The sequence below is a fragment of the Manacus vitellinus genome, unplaced genomic scaffold (genome assembly GCF_001715985.3).
Source record: "Manacus vitellinus isolate BGI_N305 unplaced genomic scaffold, ASM171598v3 scaffold_1_pilon, whole genome shotgun sequence".
Classification (NCBI taxonomy): Eukaryota; Metazoa; Chordata; class Aves; order Passeriformes; family Pipridae; genus Manacus; species Manacus vitellinus.
This window is the reverse complement of record NW_021939396.1, coordinates 7,500,951-7,522,786: the sequence shown is the minus strand read 5'-3', so window position 1 is coordinate 7,522,786 and position 21,836 is coordinate 7,500,951. Positions and strand designations below refer to the sequence as shown.

The 21,836-nt window shown below is 38.2% G+C and overlaps 1 protein-coding gene across 1 annotated transcript in view; it reads right to left on the bottom strand.

The window, feature by feature from the left end:
* Positions 1-21,836, bottom strand: part of KCNQ3 (potassium voltage-gated channel subfamily Q member 3) — a gene marked incomplete at its 5' end in the record, with an annotated part of 199,258 nt that overhangs the window by 5,903 nt on the left and 171,519 nt on the right. Inside the window, 7 exons of the mRNA XM_029959262.1 lie at positions 418-502; positions 2,202-2,300; positions 4,843-4,974; positions 7,360-7,462; positions 8,547-8,734; positions 19,888-19,914; positions 21,116-21,210. Of these exons, the coding sequence (XP_029815122.1) occupies positions 418-502; positions 2,202-2,300; positions 4,843-4,974; positions 7,360-7,462; positions 8,547-8,734; positions 19,888-19,914; positions 21,116-21,210 (729 nt within the window). The remainder of the gene's footprint in view (positions 1-417; positions 503-2,201; positions 2,301-4,842; positions 4,975-7,359; positions 7,463-8,546; positions 8,735-19,887; positions 19,915-21,115; positions 21,211-21,836) is intronic.

The following is a 21,836-nucleotide window of genomic DNA, read 5'->3' as shown; positions in this document are numbered from 1 at the left end:
GACAGACCTATTCTGTAACTCTTAACAGTCCCACAACATCAGGGTTGCATTTCAGGACTCATTCCCTTTCTCTTTTGATAGGGCCCGAAAATACCTTCGGGGGCAATCATTTTGAGTGCCAGACCCTGCAGAAGAAGGGGTTGCTGACAACAGAACATCAGGTGTGATGAATATGTTGTTTAGGGAAATGAAAAAGTCCCACTTAAACGTCATGGTTAGGATCTTCTGCCATATATAATGATATTGATTCAACAGGTTTCAAAATGCACACATCCCAGGTAAGTAAATTCTATCATGAAAAACTACCAACCAGCAGTAGAATTCTTCCAGGGTCAGCCAGAGTCATACAGAATTTATGTCAGCTCTACCATTTCTGTACAAGCACCTCAGTCTCCATCATTGTCATGAAATACATACCTGTCGTTCAACTTTGACAAATTTGCCCATCATACTTTGGTCTTCAGTGTCTGCTGTAGATGCTTTGGCTACATACGGATCATTTCTACAAGGAATTAATAACACTAGTTAGTGCTCAATTTTTGCATCACAGTAAGCAATTTCTATCAGAAACAATTCACATCTTGGTGATGCATTCTTATAGACCCTCGGAGACCATTTAGTTATTTATCATAAAAACAAGAGTAAAAATTCTGTGTGATTCTAATTCAATTCTAAAAATTGTACTCTTGATTTTTAATTTAATATTTTTTGTTCACAATTAAGATAAAAATTAAGAAAAAACAAAAGCAAAAAAAATTTCAAAATAATGTTGAAATTAATCTCTGACTTGGTGGAATAATTTCAGGTTTGTGACAAATATCGAGATAGTCTAGTTAGTGGGCCTGCAGATGGCCATGTGTTTTCAAATCTAATTCTTTATAATTAGTGTATTTAGAGACTGAATCTGAGTTTCAAGGATGAGTGTGGTTTTTTTCTCGATTTCATTAAACCAAATAATAAGTGGCAGACACTGGAAATGCTGAAAAGAGACAGTCTGGCAGCAGATTCCAGAGTGAATTTTCATCTATTCAATTTCTTCCTTCCTGTCCACCATATGGACAAACTTCAGGAGGTAAGAAGATGATCTCTAACTAAAGAGCTTTGATTTATAACTTCATGGGAGCTAGGCTGCTCATGATCAAGTTAAAACTTTATCAAATGGTTTCTAAACCAACCTCAAAGGAATATGTGTCTTCCCATAACTTATGCCAAAATTTAGGAAAACAGTTTCTAAGCACTTGCTCTTTAACATGAATTGTAACAAATACACTGTAAAACTTTTAACAGGTCCAGTTCTTTGCCTTCTGACAAAATTAAAAATACAGCTGTGATCTTACCAGAGCAGAAACTATAACTAAAATATGTCAGATTTTCCACATTGAGTTATTGGTGATATGGGCTCATTCAATTTTTGCAATCTGCTTTGTTTCCCAAATGACCACTGTCTCTTCCATATGCTTATGTCTCTCTCTTCCCATTTACATGGGTTCAGATTTTTTCTGTGGTGGATAATTTATTTTCTGTAAGATTGCTTTTGTTCTGAGCAACTACAACAGCTTTGGGGACAGATTGTTGATGGTCTTGTGTGGTTCTTGATGGGTATTTATTGACAGATTGATAGTTGTAAACAACAGAAGAAATGTCATTTATTATTGAATTCTTGCTACCAGGAATGCAGCAATACAATAAGATGCTGCAACTTTCACACCCAGAAACCTGGTATTACAATTTATTTTGAGCATCTCTCAGCAATCATTGTTTTAAAAGCAGCAGCATTAAAAATCTTTGCTTGGCATTTGGTAGGGGCCATAATGAAGCTTTTTTCACTTTGGGAAGATAACTAGTTTACTTTCGAACTATTGTTAATGTCAAGCTTTTAAGTGAGTTTACTAGTTGAATGTTAGAAATTCAGCACATCAGCAACCAAATGTGTGTAATTAATTTAAAATCATATTTCCCAACTGTGGAGAAGCTGACCTAGACAAATAAGAAGCCATTGCTTAGATTTCCACCGTACTTTGTTTTTAGGGAAGGTAATGACTTTCTGGCTCAACATTTACCTACGTGCATATCTTACAGCAACATATGCTCTCAGTATCATCACTATAACTGTGGATGAATAAAGGTCATGCTTATTGGTATGAATTAACTTTTTATTTCTGTATTGGGCTGTGCTAAATGCTAGGCATAAAAAAATTCACCTGGGAGACTGTTGTGAAGGGTAAGAAAAAGCTCCTCCTTTTTGGGATTTCTTATGCTTGGGAGTAGATGGAGGTCCAGGTGTAAAAATCATATCTACTCTGAAAAAAAAGAAAAGTGCAACCACATAAGTCCATCTCCAAATGCTAACACGTGACAGAATATGCTATGCATGTCTGAAGCAAAGATTCAAAAAGAAAGCAGGTGTTGATTTGGTAATATGTTGAGGGTCATGGTGTGTTTGTTCTGTTCTGGGTCCACAACCAATATACTGAATTGCAATTACGTGGTAATTTAATGGCAATTAAGTAATAGTCTAGCTCACAGTTTCCAAATTTCAACATTTGAAACACATGACTTCTTTTCCTTCAAAGGAACCAAACAGCATGATTGTCAAAAAATCCCCAATAGCAGCTGCTCTTAAAAATGTCAGGAGACCCATCGGGTTCTGTGCTGGATAATGAAAATCAGAACTTGGTGAAAGATAGAACTCCTTAAATTCTTAATAAACCAAAGACATTCTGGCAGTTGCTGTATCTAATTGTCCAGTAATATTTTTGTATTTACTATTTATTTTTTTTTTTTAGTTTAAAAAACATAACTTTAAATGAAGTTTCACAATGAATCCTACTTGACTTTTTATTTGGCACAAAAGCAAAAGGATTGTTTGGAAGGCTCCAGCACATTTAATTACACTCTTTTACTATATCAAAATGTTCTTTCATTTGGCATACCCAGCTGCTCAGGTGCAAGCAAGTCTCTGTTCTTTCAGCCCACATCCCAAACTGACCTGATACCAGTCAGCACTAGTGCACAGACCAGCTGCTTGTATGATCAGACAATCCATGCATTGCATGGCTTCACAGTGCCCCGTGGAGTTTTGAAAATGGAACTTGAAAAAGCTCAAGGCAAGCCTCACAAAGATAGCTAGATATTGGCCAGGCCCCCAAGCTCTGCTGAGACATCAGTCCATGTCTCTTCAAACTTCTATGGCCCCTTGCTATTCATAAACTCAACAAGTAGGATGCACCTCCCTGGTTGTGTCCAGTTGCAATCAGTGGAGATCCAGCCAACACAGTGAAGAAAATTTGTGAGACAGTAAGGGAGATTCAGCTGATCACATGAATACATCTGGTTTAAGCAGGGGTTAGATGGGCCATAAAGCACAATTGTGCTGGCTAGCTCTCTGTTAACCATAAGAGGAATCTCATGTGGTTTTGTAGGATTATGTTTTTTCTTCAAAGACCTCTAAAAAGGTCTGTATAGATGCAACATGGCTGTTGAAATTTTGCAGTTCTGCCACTGGTGATTCTTTATGGTGTTGCTGAGTTGAACACCAGGGTTGAGGCTGTGCTGTGATTCTTGCCCTGACTGCCTGGAATGTGACTCCATCCCCCAAAGCAATGACATAACCACTGTGTGAGATGGACCTAATCATATCAGGCACTTTTAGTGCTGCCAGGAGTCAAGAGAGTATCTGAGAAGTGCTGTTGTCCAAAATCATGCAACACCTCAGTCTGAGGTAATGGAAGAATCTCTAGTATAAGACATATAGAACCCGCCATAGATGGTGCAGATTTCTAATATCATGAGCACTCCTCAACTTCCTGAGTTCAAGAAGATATTACTGCATTAAAAAATCTAAGCTCATGTGATGCAGAGCTCATTTTACAGAGTAACAATGGTGGTTTGTGGAACATAATTAAACAAAGAAAGAAGTTTTTCTAGAGCAATAATAGTGAGGTAGGAACCAGACATGTTATATACTTGAAAAAGAGATAGTCCAGTACATAGAAAATCACTTCGAAATAAGAAATTACAATGTCCAACAAAAGGACCAGAGCAGCCTTACAAAGCCAAGGTCTGAGTGTGCAGCAAGGGTTGCTCTCCCTCAGCCCATTCATGAGAGGAATTGTCTGTGTGGCATTTTGCTGCTCAGAGTGACTGGGGGCCTCAGGGAACTTGGACAGTGCTGTGCTGGGACTTAGCTAAAGAGCTACACACGTGCACACACGTGCACTCAGGACCAGCCAAGCTCAGGGCCTCAAGCTCTGACCTGTGCTCATGGCTCAGGGTGTGAGCAGCAAAAATTTGTGTAGACATGCCTCAAAAGCACATTGTGATGAACTGATTCTGTGAGGAAACAACTGTGGGGGAAGATTGACCTGAACAGTCACAAAGGCCATTCTTTTTTCAGTTATGTCAATTTGCACCTGAATGAAGGGGATGTGAAACCTTCTGTGCTGAGGCATTTTTGCACTTCTATGAGATGTTTCACTTGGTACAGGTCAGCAGAGAATCCAGCCCAAAGAAAAGCTCGTGTAGAGCAGTTATTGCTTTTATTTAACATCTATAATATATGGATAAAGGAGAGAAACTTGATCCAGATCAAATAAGGCAATGGTCAGGACAATTCACAAGACTTTAATGTCCTTGTTCTAAATCTGAGCCAGTGGCCTCTTGCTGCAGTTATCCCTGCTAGCTACTCACTTGCCTTTTTTCTTTGGGAGAAAAAGTTTTCTTATGGACCAGCTACACTATGCAAAGTCATAGCTTCCACGTGACCTTACACAAATAGGCCGAGTATGCCTTTATTTCGCCAGCAAAGCTAAACATTTTCCCCATTAACCAGAAGATTCTTACCTTGCCTGAAGGTATTTTATTCTGGAAAGCATATCAAGATGCCCTGCTGAGTATTGCTCTATCACATCCTTTACATCATAAGGCCTCAAAGTCTCCTTGAATTTTTTTTTATAGAGACGAAACTGTAGTATTCTGCATAATAAACAGAAAAAATATTAAGTATATAAACTTCATAATGATAATTTCCAGCTTCATCAAATAATTGATAAATACACTGGGTGTTTGGAAATTGAGCACGTTATTTCCAAACAAGTCAATAAAATATAAGCAGAGAATCTCTAACATCATATCACATTTGGAAATACTTAATAGTTGGCTTTTCATAATTAATAGGATAAAACAAATGGTTAAAAGCTACAGAATCTTATTTGGAGTTTGAATTTGAACAATACAAGCCATGGGAGATTTTGAAGCTGTGAAGTTGAAGTTGCTTTTTAATGCTTTGGCCCATTACAAAGCTAATTTATAGTATATGTAATGCTGAATCATTTTAATCTTGGGTTTCATTTTGCACCTGGGAGAATTTTGGATTGGAAACACAAATTAGATATAACTGTGGAAGTTAGGAAATTAGCAGCAGTTCAAGTTGTGAAGAGAAGAAAAATTATTAAAACTGTTTGAACTGTCCTTGAAGAATCAGCAGTATAACATTTTTCTTGTTGTTGTAATGATAATAATATAATTGCTGTTATTATTGCTATTATTATAAAATGACTTAGTAATTAGTAACACAATTCTTATAATAAGGACCACTGCTGGCCAGAGCACTTAAAAAATATTTTGCATTATTTTTCTTCATTCTTTTCTGTTTATACATTGTTTTAAACTGTTAAGTCTTGGTAGATGAAACAAATAGAAGAAATGTTTAAAGAATGAAATCTTTATCTTCATATGTTTTAGGCTTGGGTTATGGGGGTTTGTTTTCTCAGTAGTCTTCATGTTCTCGTTGGTCTGAATTGGGGAATTCCTGTTATCTGTTAAGATTCTGACTTGTTTTTTATTTAATGTTGGTGGGTTTTTTAATGTTTTTAAAATTTGCATAAACTTTCATTTAGCAAACATAATTCTATTATGACTCTTTAAGGGCTGCTGACTCTTCAGCTCTCTTGCTTATAAATCTTTCTAGATTTCAGAATTATATCTATGCCTATTTTAGCCAAATCATATATGATAACAGCAAAACTATACATTAAAAGACGTAAATGAAAAACAGGAATCACACTGTTAGCAATTTCAATTTAAAATCTCCTTGGTCATGACCCTGAAATCCATTAAATGGTGTTGTCTGAAAGAATTACTTCCCATTAACATTCAAGGTCTGGATAAACTACACAAGAAAAAAAAAAATCTTGGCTCCTGATTGAATTTAAAGGGAAATTGCATGAATCAATTAGATTTGGACAGGATGTGGGAAAGAAGTTTTGCAAAAGTAATAAGTAGCATGTCTCTGAGTTAGAAAGCAAGCAGGTATCAGGGAAAGAAAGGGAAAGCTATGGAGGACATAGGGATGAAGAAACTTCCAATGGGAGGGAAGCAGTCATGGGTAACACGAGCAAAGACTGTGGGATAAAGCTTTCAGCAGGCTTGAGAAAATTTGGGATTTTTAGTGACTGGTTCTCCTGCACCCAACTGGAAGAGAACCAGGAGAGTATATACTATGGTTATATAGATATAATATATGGTTATATTTTTACAACCATCTTCCTTGAAGTTTTTCTTAGATGATTTTGGGGCACTCCAGACTTGCAGTATTTCACCTGGAAGGTGATAAGTCCCTGACCCAAAACTTAGTTACTTCTGGAATAAAATAAACAGCAATTGCAATGAAAGCAGAGTATTTTCATATGGGAGCATTTTTCAAGGGAAAACAGAACATTGAGAAGTAACAGGGCATCAGTGAATGAATTCTATTCGCTTGATGTGCTAAGCACATTATCGAGACTTACTAGGAGTTTTCTAACCCCAGAGAATATCTCTTGTGACAGGAAAATAGAGGTGACACATGTCACAAGCCAAAAACTGCTGAAATGGAGACCTCAGCATCTATTAAAAGATGATAGCTGAAAAATATATTGCACACTCATATGATTGTGAATAAAGAAGAACAGAGTCAGGTCAGAATTTTTTGTTTAGTGAAAATTCCAGTTTAATACAAATATTAGTCAAAAATTGAGTAATATATCATATTTATATAGTATTTTAATGAGGAACTGTATACGATATTACTTTATAATAAATATAATTATCTTGCAAAAATGACATGGTCAATGTTATTGAAAAACAGTCTCCTTTCTGCATCTTTTCAACAGCCTTTGAATAGGGTCTGTCTTGTGCTTTTGAATGCAGTCAGAATTATCTATTCTATTGCATTTTAAAAAAGCAATAACAGCAACAATGAATCAATATGTAGCAATATGGTAAAGTGATTTCCTGAAGCATAAACATTGGGAAAAAAAAAAGGGGAAAAAAAAGAGAGGGGAAAAAAAATAGGCATTGAGGATCAGTGGAGATATTTACCTGACAGCTCGGATGGCTGTCTTGAATGTGGGGATCATATCTTCCATAAGAAAATCATTACTGTCGCCTCTGTCTTCTGCCATGGGTTCCCCTGTTCCTGCATCTGCAAAGCAGGCCAAAAACCAGCTGTGTGAACATCTGACCACACAGTAATTAGAGGGATGTCTGTCTGACTAAAGCGCTGCTTAAAGTAAGTGCAATTTAGTAAAGGACCATCTCTTACATGTTCCTCTTTCGCTGTTCAGCTCTTGAAAGGGATTTAATAGTTCTGGGACATCTGTAAGTCACATTATTTGAGGGATCTCCTCTCAGATTCCAGCATTTCTGAAATATTAGGAACATATCTTCCTTTACAGTGGATCTTTGCCCGAATATTTTACGTAAAGGCTAAAACAGGTTTAGAAGCCACAGGCAAAGGTCTCCTTTCACTTGCACTGCTTGGAGCTCATGTACCCTCATGAAGAATAGTCAAGTTTCCAGTGTGGACACCCAGACTATATCTATGGTAGTATGTCCAGCACTGATGCCAGCTGGTTCAATAAAGGAGAAACTGTTATTTAAAGACCATTTGGATGCTATAGGCAAGAAGAGGAAAATGTGTGGTCAGGGAAGCTGAGAGGGAAAATGTCCTGTGGACATTTTTGTCCTGTGGAGAGGAAAAATGTGTGGACACCCAATGGAAATCTGCTTAGGGGCAGAGGGTCTGGGGAGAGAGGAGGGGAAGAATACCTTGACTCTATAAAACAAGGTTTTATGAGATGGCAATAAGGAGATATTTGAGATGCCTGGACACAGGCTAGTGCAGGGCTGGATGCAGTCTAGGAGGGAGCTACCTCAGGGTAGCAGCCCTGCTGATGAACCGAGCCACGATGGCATGCGTATTTTAGGGGATATACATTCACCGCCCAGCGTGCCCTCTTTTTCTAGGTCAAATAGGCTGATTGCAACACTGGCTTTATCCCATATCAATTGTTGTTTTCATGGATGGTTCCTGTCTTTTTTCAAGCACTGTGTTGCCTGGACTCCAGGATTCATTTCCTTGGGCTTCCCCAATTGTACCACGTAAAACCAGGTACCAGACGTGCTTAGCCCAGAAAGTCACAAACCTTCAACAGAAGATGCAGAGGAACAAAGTAAAATGGGGAGAACAGGGGATGCACAGAAACAAACCAACACAGATGGGCTACCTTCTGAGCTTTGCCAAAAAGCGTACGCTTTCATTCGGAATGCAGTGCGAAAACGCTCCTTATTATTCAAGACAACATTCTTAGGTTCTTTTGAAGGACTTTCTTCAATGGCATCTACATTCAGAGGGGTAAATAGCTTTCCTTTAGTATTGGTACCACGAACCCGATCCAAGAGACCCAGCTTTTGGCTACAAAATAAGCAAAAGTAAACATTTTCCTCCTTTGTACACTATTAATTTGTTTTCATGGTGCTTTAAGTACATAATGGGTTAAGTAAATGTTTTGTATACAAGGACACTGCTGGGGCTACCACAATAAATGAATGTCTTTGTAAGTAACAGTTAAGCTCCACAGATAATTAAATGCTTTTTATGAGCACTTTTGTATAAATGTTGAAAATTTTAACAGAGGGTTTTGCTATCCTCTCCGTGCAGGTATCATAGTGCTTCAGCTCATGTAGCATGCCTGAAGCATTAGTTTTAGTATTAGGACAAAAACACCACTACTGCCATGAGCAGGGACACCTTCCACTAAACCAGGTTGCTCAAAGCCCCATCCAGCCTGGCCTTGAACACTTCCAGAGATGGGGCATCCACAACTTCTCTGAGCAACCTGATCCAGTGCCTTGCTTCCCTCACAGTGAAGAATTTCTCCCTAATATGTAGTCTAAATCTGCCCTCTTTCAGTTAGAACCCATTCCCCCTTGTCCTGTAACTACATATCCTTGCTAAAAGTCCCTGTCCTGCTTTCTTGCAGTCCCCCCTTTGTTACTGGAAGGTGCTCTGAGGTCTCCCCAGAGCCTTCTCTTATCCAAATGCAACAACCCCAACTCTCTCAGCTGTTTATTCATAGAAGAGCTGTGCATAGTCAGGAGTAAAAGAAAGTCAGATGTGCTGTGAACAAAGTAAATTACCAGAAAAACTCTGGCAGTGCATTGCCAAGCAATGACTATGTATATGGCAGGGCAGGCTGCCCTGTTCTCTCCAACATTTGCTGTCAGCCATCTCTCACTACCCCAAGAATTGAGGTGACCTATGTGAGTTGTAGTGAAGTGACATATTTTGTTCCTCTGATGATTCCTTACACTGTCCTCTTATAGATTTACTGCCCAAAGACACTTGTCCTTCAGTGACAACATACATCTAGAATTTCATCTATCTGCCATTTTACCAGCATCACTAACCCTGACAGCCTGACGACTGAAACCATCTAAAAGGTAATCACTAATACTACTGAAAAGAGTAGCAGAAAAGGAATCTGCTACTGCGTATACAAGCTTATATATGTTCTGAACATTTTTTAGGTGATAGATGGTATAAGTATTTGATTTGCTTGTTCACTTTGCTGCTCAAACATTTGTTAATTGTACATTTGTTATTTAAAAAAAAAAATCAGGGCTAAGCCATGGGAAGAAAGCCTGCCTTTTAACATATTCCTGGATGCTGAAGAATGGGACAGCTCTAGGAGAGGTGAATTGTGCACACATGATCAAGAGGCAGTTCTGTGTGGGATACCAGGTCAAGCAGGTTGAGTGTGGGGAGAGAGGGAGGGAAGAAGCCATCACAGCTGGCAGGTTTCTGAGAGCCACGGGTGAGAGCAGAGCTGAAGGACAAACAGCCATGGTTACCAGAGGAAAGAGTTAATAGGTATCCAGTAAGGGATCTGTGCAGTAGGATCAGCTGAAGCCACTAAACCTGCTGGCAGGAGAGGCAAGTCTGGGGAGGGTCCACCATGCAAGGACATAGTAGACAAAGATGAAGACTTGGCTGCTGACCTTGCAAATGTGAAAAAAGCATCTATTTCTATCTGAGAGCTCTGTCTGTTGCAGTATTCCGCCATAATGGAAGTCCTTAGGAAATTCCTCTTAAAATGATAAAGGAAAGACTTAAAGATATGCTTGATGGCAGCACAGCTTTCACAAGAGTGCTAACTCTAGTAAAAATACTGTAATTTACAGCATGCAAAATTCACACCTGATCTGAGCATTGAACATCACAGCTGTTGCAAGTTTTTTTGTTGTTTTTTCTACATTAATTACTGAGGTCCTTATTTCTACTAGCTATTTCTGATTAATATATCTTTGACCCAGGAAGTAATGAAATATGGGCTTCCCTGTCACAAAAAGATGAAAGCACTTAAGCTTTGGGTAGGAAGTTTTTTCAGCCCTTCTGAATTTTCTTGTTGATATGCCAATACTTGTGAATGCAGCCCAGTAAATTCAGACTCTTGTCCTGTCATTGCATGCATATGTGTGTGCAAGTATGGAACTGGAAACTAAGAACAACTTGTGTATGGAGACACACAATTAGTCCTGATATATCAGCATTTCCAGGAGATGAAAGCCTGGACTGAGTGAAGAATTAGAACAGTCTAAGTGAATGATATCAGTATTACTCAGACTTTGCCCTATTGTCATTTCCTGAGGAATTCATGGTACAAAGTGCAGACAAATGTAATTAGCAAAAATCAGGGATTAATTACTTCTTTGTCATGGATGTCAACAAATAACATCTCATATTTTTTTACAAACTATGTTTTGGGAACCCATTTTAAAAACTACTTCCATAGTTCTTGCTTTTGGGTTGGAATCTTGATCTGATTGACCCACCAAGGTGCTCTAAATGGTGAGTGCAGAATGCCAACAAGTGTTCTACTCAGGAAGAATCCTGTGATCTCTCTTCTTTCACTTCTCTATTTCAGAGGCCATGTTTGGAGCAGTATTGCTGTACAAGACAGATGTCTTAACTACATGGCATTTCCGTGAAATTTGCTTTCTTCAAGCACTTGGCTACCACACACAGGAAAAATATTCAGAGGAGAAGATAGCAACTACTGAGCAATTTTGAAAGGGCATGAAAAAATAAAGGTGAGGAAGTAAAAGTCAACAGAATGATTTGTGTGGAGGTTTTTTGGGAGGGTAAAGTAGGGAAAATAAATTCACATGTCTCAATAATAATAAAATCAAAGTTTGAAGGAGGAGTTAATTTTGAGAAGGATGGTCAAGAAGAGTCTGGAATCATGCATATCACTGAAAAGAATTTTAATGCAAAGAAATGCACCAAAAATCTAGCTGAGTGATAACAGAATCAGCCAGGCAATATAAACTGATGAGCCTAAAAAGGTGTTAGAGAGAATGAGCTTGTGAGAGTGAGCATTTCTTTAATACAAAGAAAAAAGAGCACTTAGGCAAGCATGGTATGGTGGTGATCTTTGTAGACAGAAGGAGACTAAAATAAGCTAAGCTACAAGAAGGAGGAAATCAAAGCAGTTTTAGAACGAGATCTGTTCAATGATAATAAAATGAAGAAATTTATCCCTGGATCTGAAAAAAAAAGGTACATTCAAAAGGCTTTTTGTGGAGATCAGTTTTTTCCTGGTGGGAGGATTAACAGGTCACCAATGATAGACAATTGATAGTCGAATCTCAAATGAAAGGAAGAGTGTAGTCCACCTATTCTTCAGGATTTTAAGATTCAGAGCTTCTAGAGAGACCTTACAGGGTGAGAAGGATTAAATCTAGCAGTGAAAATCAGATGATTTCAGATGATGAGGTAATTTCCTCAAAGGCAAGAAGAGGTCACATACTACATACTGGCTTCGAGCAACATATTAAATGTGACAACATTTGAGTTAGTAACACTACAGAGAAGATCTCAAGAGAATACATTTAAGGCACAGAACCTGAAATATGAAGAAGCAGAAAAATAGATTAGAAAGAAGATTGCTACTGTTTATAAAAAGCAGTTTAATACTATACAAGAAGAAAATACTTGCCATTACAGGTGGTCTCTGACTCTCTCCCCCGAAACCTGCTTAGTGCTTCAAAATGCATATCCAGATATCCCAAAATTTCCCCCTTAAAACTCCTGTTATAATTGCCTTCCTTACAAAAACACAAGGAGCCAGAAAGTGCACTGCAAGGCTCTATAAGAATCAGACCAGAAAGAAAAGGGTCAGTGGATGATGCAAAGTATCCAAAAAATTACTCTAGTGAATTTTTTTTTCCAATGGAATAGGAAACATATGCAGAAAGCTCTGTCATGGAGCTATACAAGAACAGGATTGACCAAAATTTGATATCATTCTCATAGATCAAAACAGATCAAAATAATCCTCTGCATTCAACACAAAACTCTACTTATTTACAGTGACATTTTCTAGTGGATATGTAGGCACATGCATTTGTGGGGTGCTTCTTTTTTTTTTTTTTTTTTTTTTTTTGTGGGGTGGGATTTACAGTAGATAACATGAACTAAAAGCATTCCCAAACTCTCTTTCCAGGGAGTTTCTCAGCTATCCTCATTGATAAATGTCAGTTTAGGAACAAACTATTCTCCCAAGACTGTTGCTCTAGCATCTTAAATTTAGGAGCTAGAACTCATCTGATCTGTCTTAAGCTGTTAAAAAAGCTTAACTTCCTGTCTAAGATTAATCTTTAGACTTATTTCTGTAATCAGTGGGAAGTTAGCAACCCTAACCAGTGAGTGGGAAGAGTGTGGTTCAGCTTGGGAAGACTTTACGCTTGGGGAACTTGGCTTTTTTTACTGATTACAGAAAGATCTAGATGAGGGGTCATTTAAAAAGCAGGTCTCTAGTCTAAGTTAAAATTACCTGAGCTGAAGCCCTCCTTGTTAATTGAATCCTGATGATTAACCCTTAAAGTAACATTCAGACTCGTAACAGTATGTTTATGCAATAAATATGACAATTGTGTTCATAACCAGGCAGCCAGAGCAGTAGAATCATCAGCTTCACATCCAAAAATACAACAGTATGTTGTATACAAAAGAACCCAAAACAAAACCCAAGCTTCTTTCCAGATAATGACTAGCTGTCATCAGGAAAAGAAATGGACTTTATTCTCATTTCCAAGGGATGAAATCTGGATCTGCTGGGGTTTTTGTTTTCGTTGATCTTTTTTTGAAAAGACTTAGGCAACATTTGTTCTCATGACACAACCTCCTTCATTAGGGCAGCATGCGCATGGCTCAGTCCCGGGGTATGAAGCATGCGCAGGTCACATCATCCTCCATGAGAATGGCTAGGACAGTGGTTCCCACCCACAGCTTCATGTACTGCTGCCTGTCTCCTCCAGAATCCTCCTGCTGGTGTTAGCTACTCTTCCTCCCCTTGGAACAGTGGGCCTGTTTCATTTGTCTCTCTTACATTCAATAAAATGTGATTCCCAGCTTCCAACACAGTTCCAGGAACTGGGGAGATTCAAATGCATCCCAAACATGCTGCTAAAAATGCAGGGTAGTTTCTCTGACTACCTTGGATATGTTTCCATTGCTTGTCTTGCGTGCTATTGCATCCTCTCCCTCATGTGTTCCAAAACCTATGTGTTTGAAATGGGGGCCCAGGATGAGAATTCCTTAACTCTGTGGTAGATACATAAAGGGAGGAAGGTGCAAGCAGTGCAGACAGCTTCTTCCTTCCTAAAGAAAAATTCAGCTCTCAAATTCTTTTTCCCCAAGAGCAGTGGGAATTATTTTGGACCACCTGAGGGATTAATTTGGTGGCTGGATATACAAGAGATGCCTGGCTTCTGCAGCACATGTTCTACCCTTGCTCAGAATAAAGAGTGGGAACCACTGAACTAGAAATACTTTTCCAGAAACAGACATGCACAGAAACAATGCAGTTACATCCCATCATGCAAGCCAGATACTCTCCTCTCTGTCCTCTGCCTAGTATTGGAGTTTCATAAACAAATGGCACATGTATGAGGAGAAAAATAATAAATTAATGCTAACAGTGAATCAAACAGCCCTCTGCCATGTGTTTACCACTTTCACCTAACAAGAAATAAAAATAATCAGGGAATTTTTCCATATTTTTCACAGGTTAGCTAATCACTGGATTCAGTTAGTCTCAAGCAACTAGAAGCAAACAGCAGTCATGTTTACTCCAATATTTTTATACCTTATCAGCTGAACTTATATGAGTGAACTTAGATTTGGAAAAAAAAACCCATTCTGAATGAGATTTCCAGAAGTATTCTGATTTCAACTCTTCTTAATAGAAATTAGCACAAAATTAATGTTATGAAGACAGACATGAATCCTGCAGTGAACGTGTTCAAATGATCTCTGAGAGTCTGTGAGTTTCCTTAAGATAAAACAAAGAACATTCTGCACTTCCAAGGTACTTCTGAATTTTGGCCAATCAGCTTTCCCTTTTATTGAATAACATTCTTTTCTGCAGAGAAGATCTCACAAAAATGTTTAATCTTAAAATAGTTGACCCCAACTTCCTGACAACTAAAATTGTCACTTTGCATCCTGAACCTTGAGGTCTAAATTTACAAGTTTCTAATGTCTGAGGAGGAAACATCTCTTCTAACTCAATACCTCATTGGTATTTAAGGCTGAGTGTGACTCCAAATCCAAACTCATCTACCACCCATATTATCTACCCAGAAACAAGTCCAACTTGGGTTTAATTTTGATGCCCTTCAGAAAGAGAAAGAGACCTTGTGCACACTAAAGGCCTTTGCTTAGCCCCTTTTCTCATCCACACTTTCAAAAGTGATTGGGAATGGGTAAAAATAAACAATGTCACATAAATCTATGGGAAGAATAATCCAAATCCAATTCTTTGTCAAAACAGGATGGATATTTTTCACCAATGCATGCAGCCATTGTAGGTAGAAAACATATGGATGTTGACCCACTTGTTGCTTTGAAGTGAACATATCTCAATGTATCAACCACTAGAAAGCAAATCAAACTGCAAAATCAGTGTCTTCTGATCATTTTGTATGGCAAATCACCAAATCAAGAAACAAAGAGCTTCACTAGCTGCTCTCCAAATGTTGAAGAGCTTCAGCTAGAAAAGCTGAGTTGTGTGTTGATGATTTCATGTTTGTGGAATGAAGTGGGAATGGGAACAATGAGCTAAAGTTGAATGACAGCAAAGTGTTTGTATGAGATAGGATAAAATGTTTGACAATTCAGTCAAAATATTATTTCTAATGATATTTCTGTCTTATTCCTGAAATGAGAAGGATTATTTCTATGACTCTTTGAAGGAAGATAAAGTTCTTGCCCCTCATCTTAGGTCACAGTTCAGCAAGATATTCAAGCATGTCACTAACTTTTTCAGGTGATCAAAAGCATCCACTTCTTTTCCATTTGCTGAACCAAAACCTGCAAATACACATGCAAAGACGCTCTTCCAGTGAACTCAAATTCCAAGTAACTTGCATGAATTTGTGTTGGCAGGGTTGGGACTGCATAAGGAACAGTGTTTAGCTCTTACAGTATATATTTTTTTACAGTAAATTTCAAAATGATTTCCAGAGTAGGTTAGTATCACTCCCATTCTATGAAAACAGAGAAAAGCACTTCTTTCTAAGCATATCATTGGGAGAGCCAGGATTATATTCCATATTTTCTGAACAGTAGAACAATTAACTATTTGCAAGGTCATGCAACTTCCTTTTTATGCTTAATAACTTTTCAGTCTTATTGCCCCTTACTTTTGATGGTAGTAGGTGAACTACTGTAGTAAAAACAGAAAGTGCAGGCAGGGAATGGCATGCAAGAAATATGAAAAGAATAAGGCTCAACTGTTACTTGAATGTATATACCTAAGTTTTCTTGAGAGGCTTGATCCAAAGAATGACTCCCTACTAAACATGACATTACTGTAAAGTGAAGAAAAGTTATTAAGATGAGACGTTAATGATTACCCATGAAAAGCTCTATGAAAAAGAATGGGAACAGCCTTTCATTTGTAGTTAATGTAGTGTGGAGATCAGAGTGGCTTTTTTCTCCTTCCTGTTTTGGGCAGATGTATTAAGATGAAATGCTGACAGTGAAATTTTACACCTTGCAAAGTATGGCTTTATTTTCATTTTGTTGCTAACACTGACAATACAAAAATGCACCACAATTTATGAATTCTTTCATACATAATAGGAAGGACTGGTACTGATTATGCAACTTAAAAAAACCAAACCAACTTTCCGAAGGCAGAGAAATATTATTTATCTTGTAGAGATAAGGAAACAGGAATAAATGACTTTTCTGCAATCACATAATAATAGATCTAGGAATGAACATGCTCTCCTGATGTCTAGTTCTACAGCTGGAAAATGAGGATTAGGAACAGGACCCTAGGAGAAAGTTCAAAACTCTTCATTGAAATGCCTGTCTATTCAAGTGCTGAAGTTTCAACACTAGTCAAAATCAGTTGAAGAGCTGCTAACAACAGCACTGAAAAATTAGGCCCAATATTCATTACCAAACTTAGACATAAAAAGTTGGTTCAGAATAAACAATATATCCATCAAGCAAAGGCCCATCTTAAATGTAGGTCAGGCTACCAAATGTTTGCTAAATGATTTGCTGCACTCCAGCAGAAATGAGCATTAGTATCTTTTTCTCATAAATCTTCCTTCTTGAGAGCTGAACAGATGAAAAGGCTTTGCAATACTGGCAGAAGAGCAATTGCTACCTGAGATTTCATGAAGCTGGTAGGCTTTTAATCAGTTTAGGCACTGATTAAGGAAAAAAAAAAAAAAGAAGCTGGAGGTACCTCTGGCATAAAATCAGTAAACTCCCCACCAGTGAGCCATGGATAGCACAGCCCCAGTTCTTCCTGGTTTGGGGAACTATACAGAGACTACAGGGAAAATGCTATTCTTAACAGAGCTGCATCACATGTTCCTCTTCCCTTCATTGCTCACAGGACCCAGTCCTCTTCATCATATCTCATATCTTCACAGTTTTAGTTAAAAGGGAGCTTCAGTAAAGCCTTGAAGGGGCTGCTGCCAAACCTCAATTGGTTTTCTACTATGACAAGTCCTTTCTTGCAGCCTTGCCTTGGTTTCCAACTTCTGAAGTGGACTCTTCCACTCTGTTGTGTCCTCTATGTTTTCCCCAAATGGTCCAAGAACAAGGAGCTGTATGTAGCTGTGTCTTTTTCATAATGCCAGCTCCTGCTTCCAAGGAGTGATCATAGAAGGATCTGTCACAGTGTTTAACTCTAGAACTGTGGAGTTCCTAAAGAGTTTTCACTCCACTCAGTAGAAACCCTGCCACTTAAAGCGCTCCCAATCCTCAAATTTTGAAACAGCCAGGTGTAATTTTTACCTTTATTAAAAGCTTCAGTGAAAGCTTTGGACCAATTCTTCTCTCTTCTTTATCAACCACTGATTAGACAATGCCATTTATTACTACAGCAACTTTCCCATTACGTACTTAACTGATGGAAGAACCTGGAGACTGACGGCATTTATGGGCTGTTCTCCCCAGTAGTACCACGTTCCTGTATTGCTCATTTATTTCAGTACAGCCAAAGCACAAACTGCAGTGGAGTATGAGTAATACATTCTATACTAAATCACTGTAGGAGGAAGAAGATTTTTTTCCCTTTTTTTTTTTTTATTATCTGGTCTGTAAATAAGAGTTTTATGAGAGATGGGAGGTAGGACTGTCAAAACAACCAGATTTTATGGCTCAATCCCAGTTCTGCTGAAGTCAGTGGATGCTCCCACAAGTACCATCATTTGTCTGTTTACCTGGAGGGTTTCCAATGCCTTTAATTGAATGCTTCATTCCATAAACACATTCCTGCTAACAGGAAGGCTCCAAGGCAGGTTTACTGATGATTTTGCTGGAGGTTATTACATATGTAACAACATAAAAGCAAGATATATCCAGCTAGAATGAGGGGGCTTGGGATTATAGTTTTAAAGAGTTTGAGTTGTGAGTCATACTTTTCCATTTTCAATTCAGTGTGTCAAGATAAAATGATTTCTACTCATCTGAAAGCTACACTAACTCAGAAACTACTCCACAAACTGTTTGGCTGCTGCAGGTTCAGGAGCTTCTCTGGGGGGCTGTGACCAACAGTCAACAGCAGCAGCCATTCACTTACCTAATTTTAATCTGTTGCTGCATGTGAGTCAGAACATTTTGACTCAAGGTACGGAATTACATGCTCAAAAGTATTTCAGCCCCTAAGCTCTCTCCTACATATTAAAAACCAGAATTCAGCTGTTGTTGACACTGCAGACGGCTGAAATCTCCAGACATCTATGTTAGTGACTGCTTGGCCTGGGCAGTGCCATGGATGTGGAGTACATAAGATTCCTGAGGGTTCCCAAACTAGGTAGCTCCCATCCAGGCAGTCTTTGAGGAGGAGCAGGTTAGCTCATGATTATGGTGGCAAGAGGGGGAAGACAACCTTTCCCAATAATTTGTCACTACAACACTTGCCTATATTGTAAGAAAACTTGGTATAGGTTTTCCCTTTCTGTTAAAGGAGGTCTGAACCCCAAAAATTCAGAGAACAGCAAGTGTTAATATTTTTTCTCCAACTTCCTTTATTGAAGCTGTTGTGTGTTGCATGAAAAACAAACAAATAAAAGATAATTTTTCATCAGGCCAGGGACTGGAACTCAAGCCTGACCTCTGACTAACATTTTTCAAATATTGCTACAATTCTTGTTCCTTTTCTCTACACTGTAAATAGGGATACAAACAGACCTAGCTTCAGCAGGAGTCTGTGGAGCTGTTTTTCTTTTAATTGCTATTGAATTTCATTATGGATGATCCATTGATAGCAGTCTAGCTTAAAATTTTGCCTCAGAATTACTGTATGTGCCTTTGACTCTTCTACTTAGCTGAAGAGGATTATAAATATATCATTTCCATTTGAGACCTTGCAGGTTGACTGACAATGACTGCTCTGCTGCAGTCTTCAGTGACTGACCAGTATTAGGATTGATGACTCCTTCATTTTCATTGCTTGTAAATTCCCCAGGGTAATGGGGAGCTTTCTCATTTTTTTCAGCAGGGGTGGGACCAAAGCCTCAAATTTAATGTAGCTTTTACAGTACTGCCAGAGAGATTGACTATCCTGCTGTTCCATCTGAGACATCCATATATATTGTTAAGAAATCTTTGCACATGGTAAATCAACAGAGACTTCATCCCTTACACCATAACATTGCTCTATGCAAGACTATGAAACAACAGCATGAAGCAGAACTTTAAATTCCCCCCAGACCAGCCTGGATCCTAAACTCTGGCTCTATGGCACGGATCAGAAGAAATCTAGACCATGATTAATCATAACAAACAATAAAGCTGTTTACAGACAATCAGCAAGCAACACTGCCTTTGTACAGTTAGCATTTTAGCTGTGTTGTTATATTTGGAAAAAAGCAAGCAGTTAGAAAATGGATTGGTTAATAATTTTTTATGGCTACCTGTGGTGTTAGTAGCATGTTTTGGTTAACAGCTCATGAATCCACAAAGAACTATTTAACTTGCATCCTCCAATAACTGTATTAAAACATATATATAAAATAATGGCACCTACATACCTGGCAGTACCATCCAATTGCTCTTTCCTTTTATAGAAGAGAGGAAGCATTACAAGAAAGCAAGGAAAAAGGAGTCATATAATAAATTCAGCAATTTTTTAAATATAAATTACTAATCTACTGCTAATAGATTATACATCTTTTGTTCTGTGACCATAACTGACAGCAGAATAAAAGCGATATTTTCAACTAGCCATAAAGCAAAGAAAGTGATATAGATTCCTGAAACCAATCTGTGCTGCTTAGATTGGCAATCCAGTCTTTGGTGAGAGGTGATCTCTTTTGCCCTCTCTCCCAGAGCCTTATTTGCAAAACACCTATTAAATTTCAGGTTATGTTCAAATCAGAGGAACCTACATACAGTGAACAAGCTTGAAGTCACAGTAATTAGTCTGGACTCTTCAGGAGTCTGAGAATTCTCCTCTAAAAAAAGCCTGAGGTCCAGAAACCCTCTAGAAATTACTCCATAATGGAAAAGGTGAGAATAGACAGATAGTGAGAAAGGTTAAAGAAAAGGAAAGACATGTACTGAACCTTAATTAAACACTTATGGTGGGTTTATTTTTAGAGATTTCCTCTTTGAAGTATATGAAATTGATCCTAAAGAAATATATTGCAAATAAAACAAAGAGTTAGTATTTGCAATTTGCACTTTGTGAAGGCAGGAGCCTGAAACTTTTTAGGTCAGTTTTGAGCAACAGCTGGAGCTGCAGTATTAGTGCAGTGGACACAACTTACATGTGGAGAGCTCTGTTTAAGGGCACTTTTTTTTCAGAATGTGGCCCAACAGCAAGTCTAGAATGAAAGCTTAAAACATTAACTTGGATAAGTAATTTCTATTATTAGCAACTGATAGTCTATTGCTAAAATCTCAGCTTTCACAGGGCCATATAGGTTTTTAAACAACATTTTAAAATTTAAGACCTGAGTGTGAGAAAGGTGCCTGTTTGACAGGTAAGAAAAACGAGAATCAGACAGACTCATGGCCATAAACACATGAGCATCCATTATATCTGAATGTCTTTATGTGTGGAATGCTTTCCAATAAACTCAGAAGTGGTGAATGAAATAAAACCACAACCTCAGAAGAGTTTCCTTTTCGTCAGAACAGTTTTCTGGGAAATATTTGTTACCTACAAAAGTCTCATTGATATGTGTAAAGTCTGTGTTTCCTGTCCTGACTGATACTTCACAGAAATGATGACGGAGAGGCGGACAATGCACTTACCTGAAAAATGGAAATGATACAATTGATTCATAAAACCTCCAGGTAGCAACTAAATCAATCCTGTTGGGGTTAGTAGCATAGTATCTCCAAGCAGCCTGAATTACAGGGGAGAGGAAATAATTAGTGTCAAGTAAAGCTATTCCCCAGGCTGATTGCAGCCAGACTTTCAAAGAACACAACAATGCACCTGAGTGACTATCTAGAATTTAATTACTAATCAGCCATACCAAATGAGTAGCACTATATGGTACAACTACTGACACTGGATTATGATCTAGGAGGGCTGTAAAGGAGACAGAACATGGAGAGAACCACCAATATCAACATGAAATTACATTAGACTAAACTGGTTTTATTCTCCTTTCTGAGAGAGAAAGAGCTTAAAGAGCTTCAAGTGCTGCTGGACTTGTGCAGTAATTCTGGAAGTGCTTAAGATAGTTTATTACCTAATGTATCATCAGAGGAAATTTTGCTGAGCGATTTTCTATTTCAACATTTAGCTCCAATCAAAATTCTCCAAAGAAAATTCTTTAAGCACATACCTAAAACCCACTGTAGCTAAGCAAACTACCTGCTAAGGGAAGATGCTTTGATTTAAAAGATGAATTCCATTCACAACTCATGACTGCAGATCCTTCTGTTTGCTAAAGAGTGTTTTTAATGAGAACAGTGTAATATGCCACTCAGTCTGTTTATCCTGAGGACTGGTTTGATCCTGGGC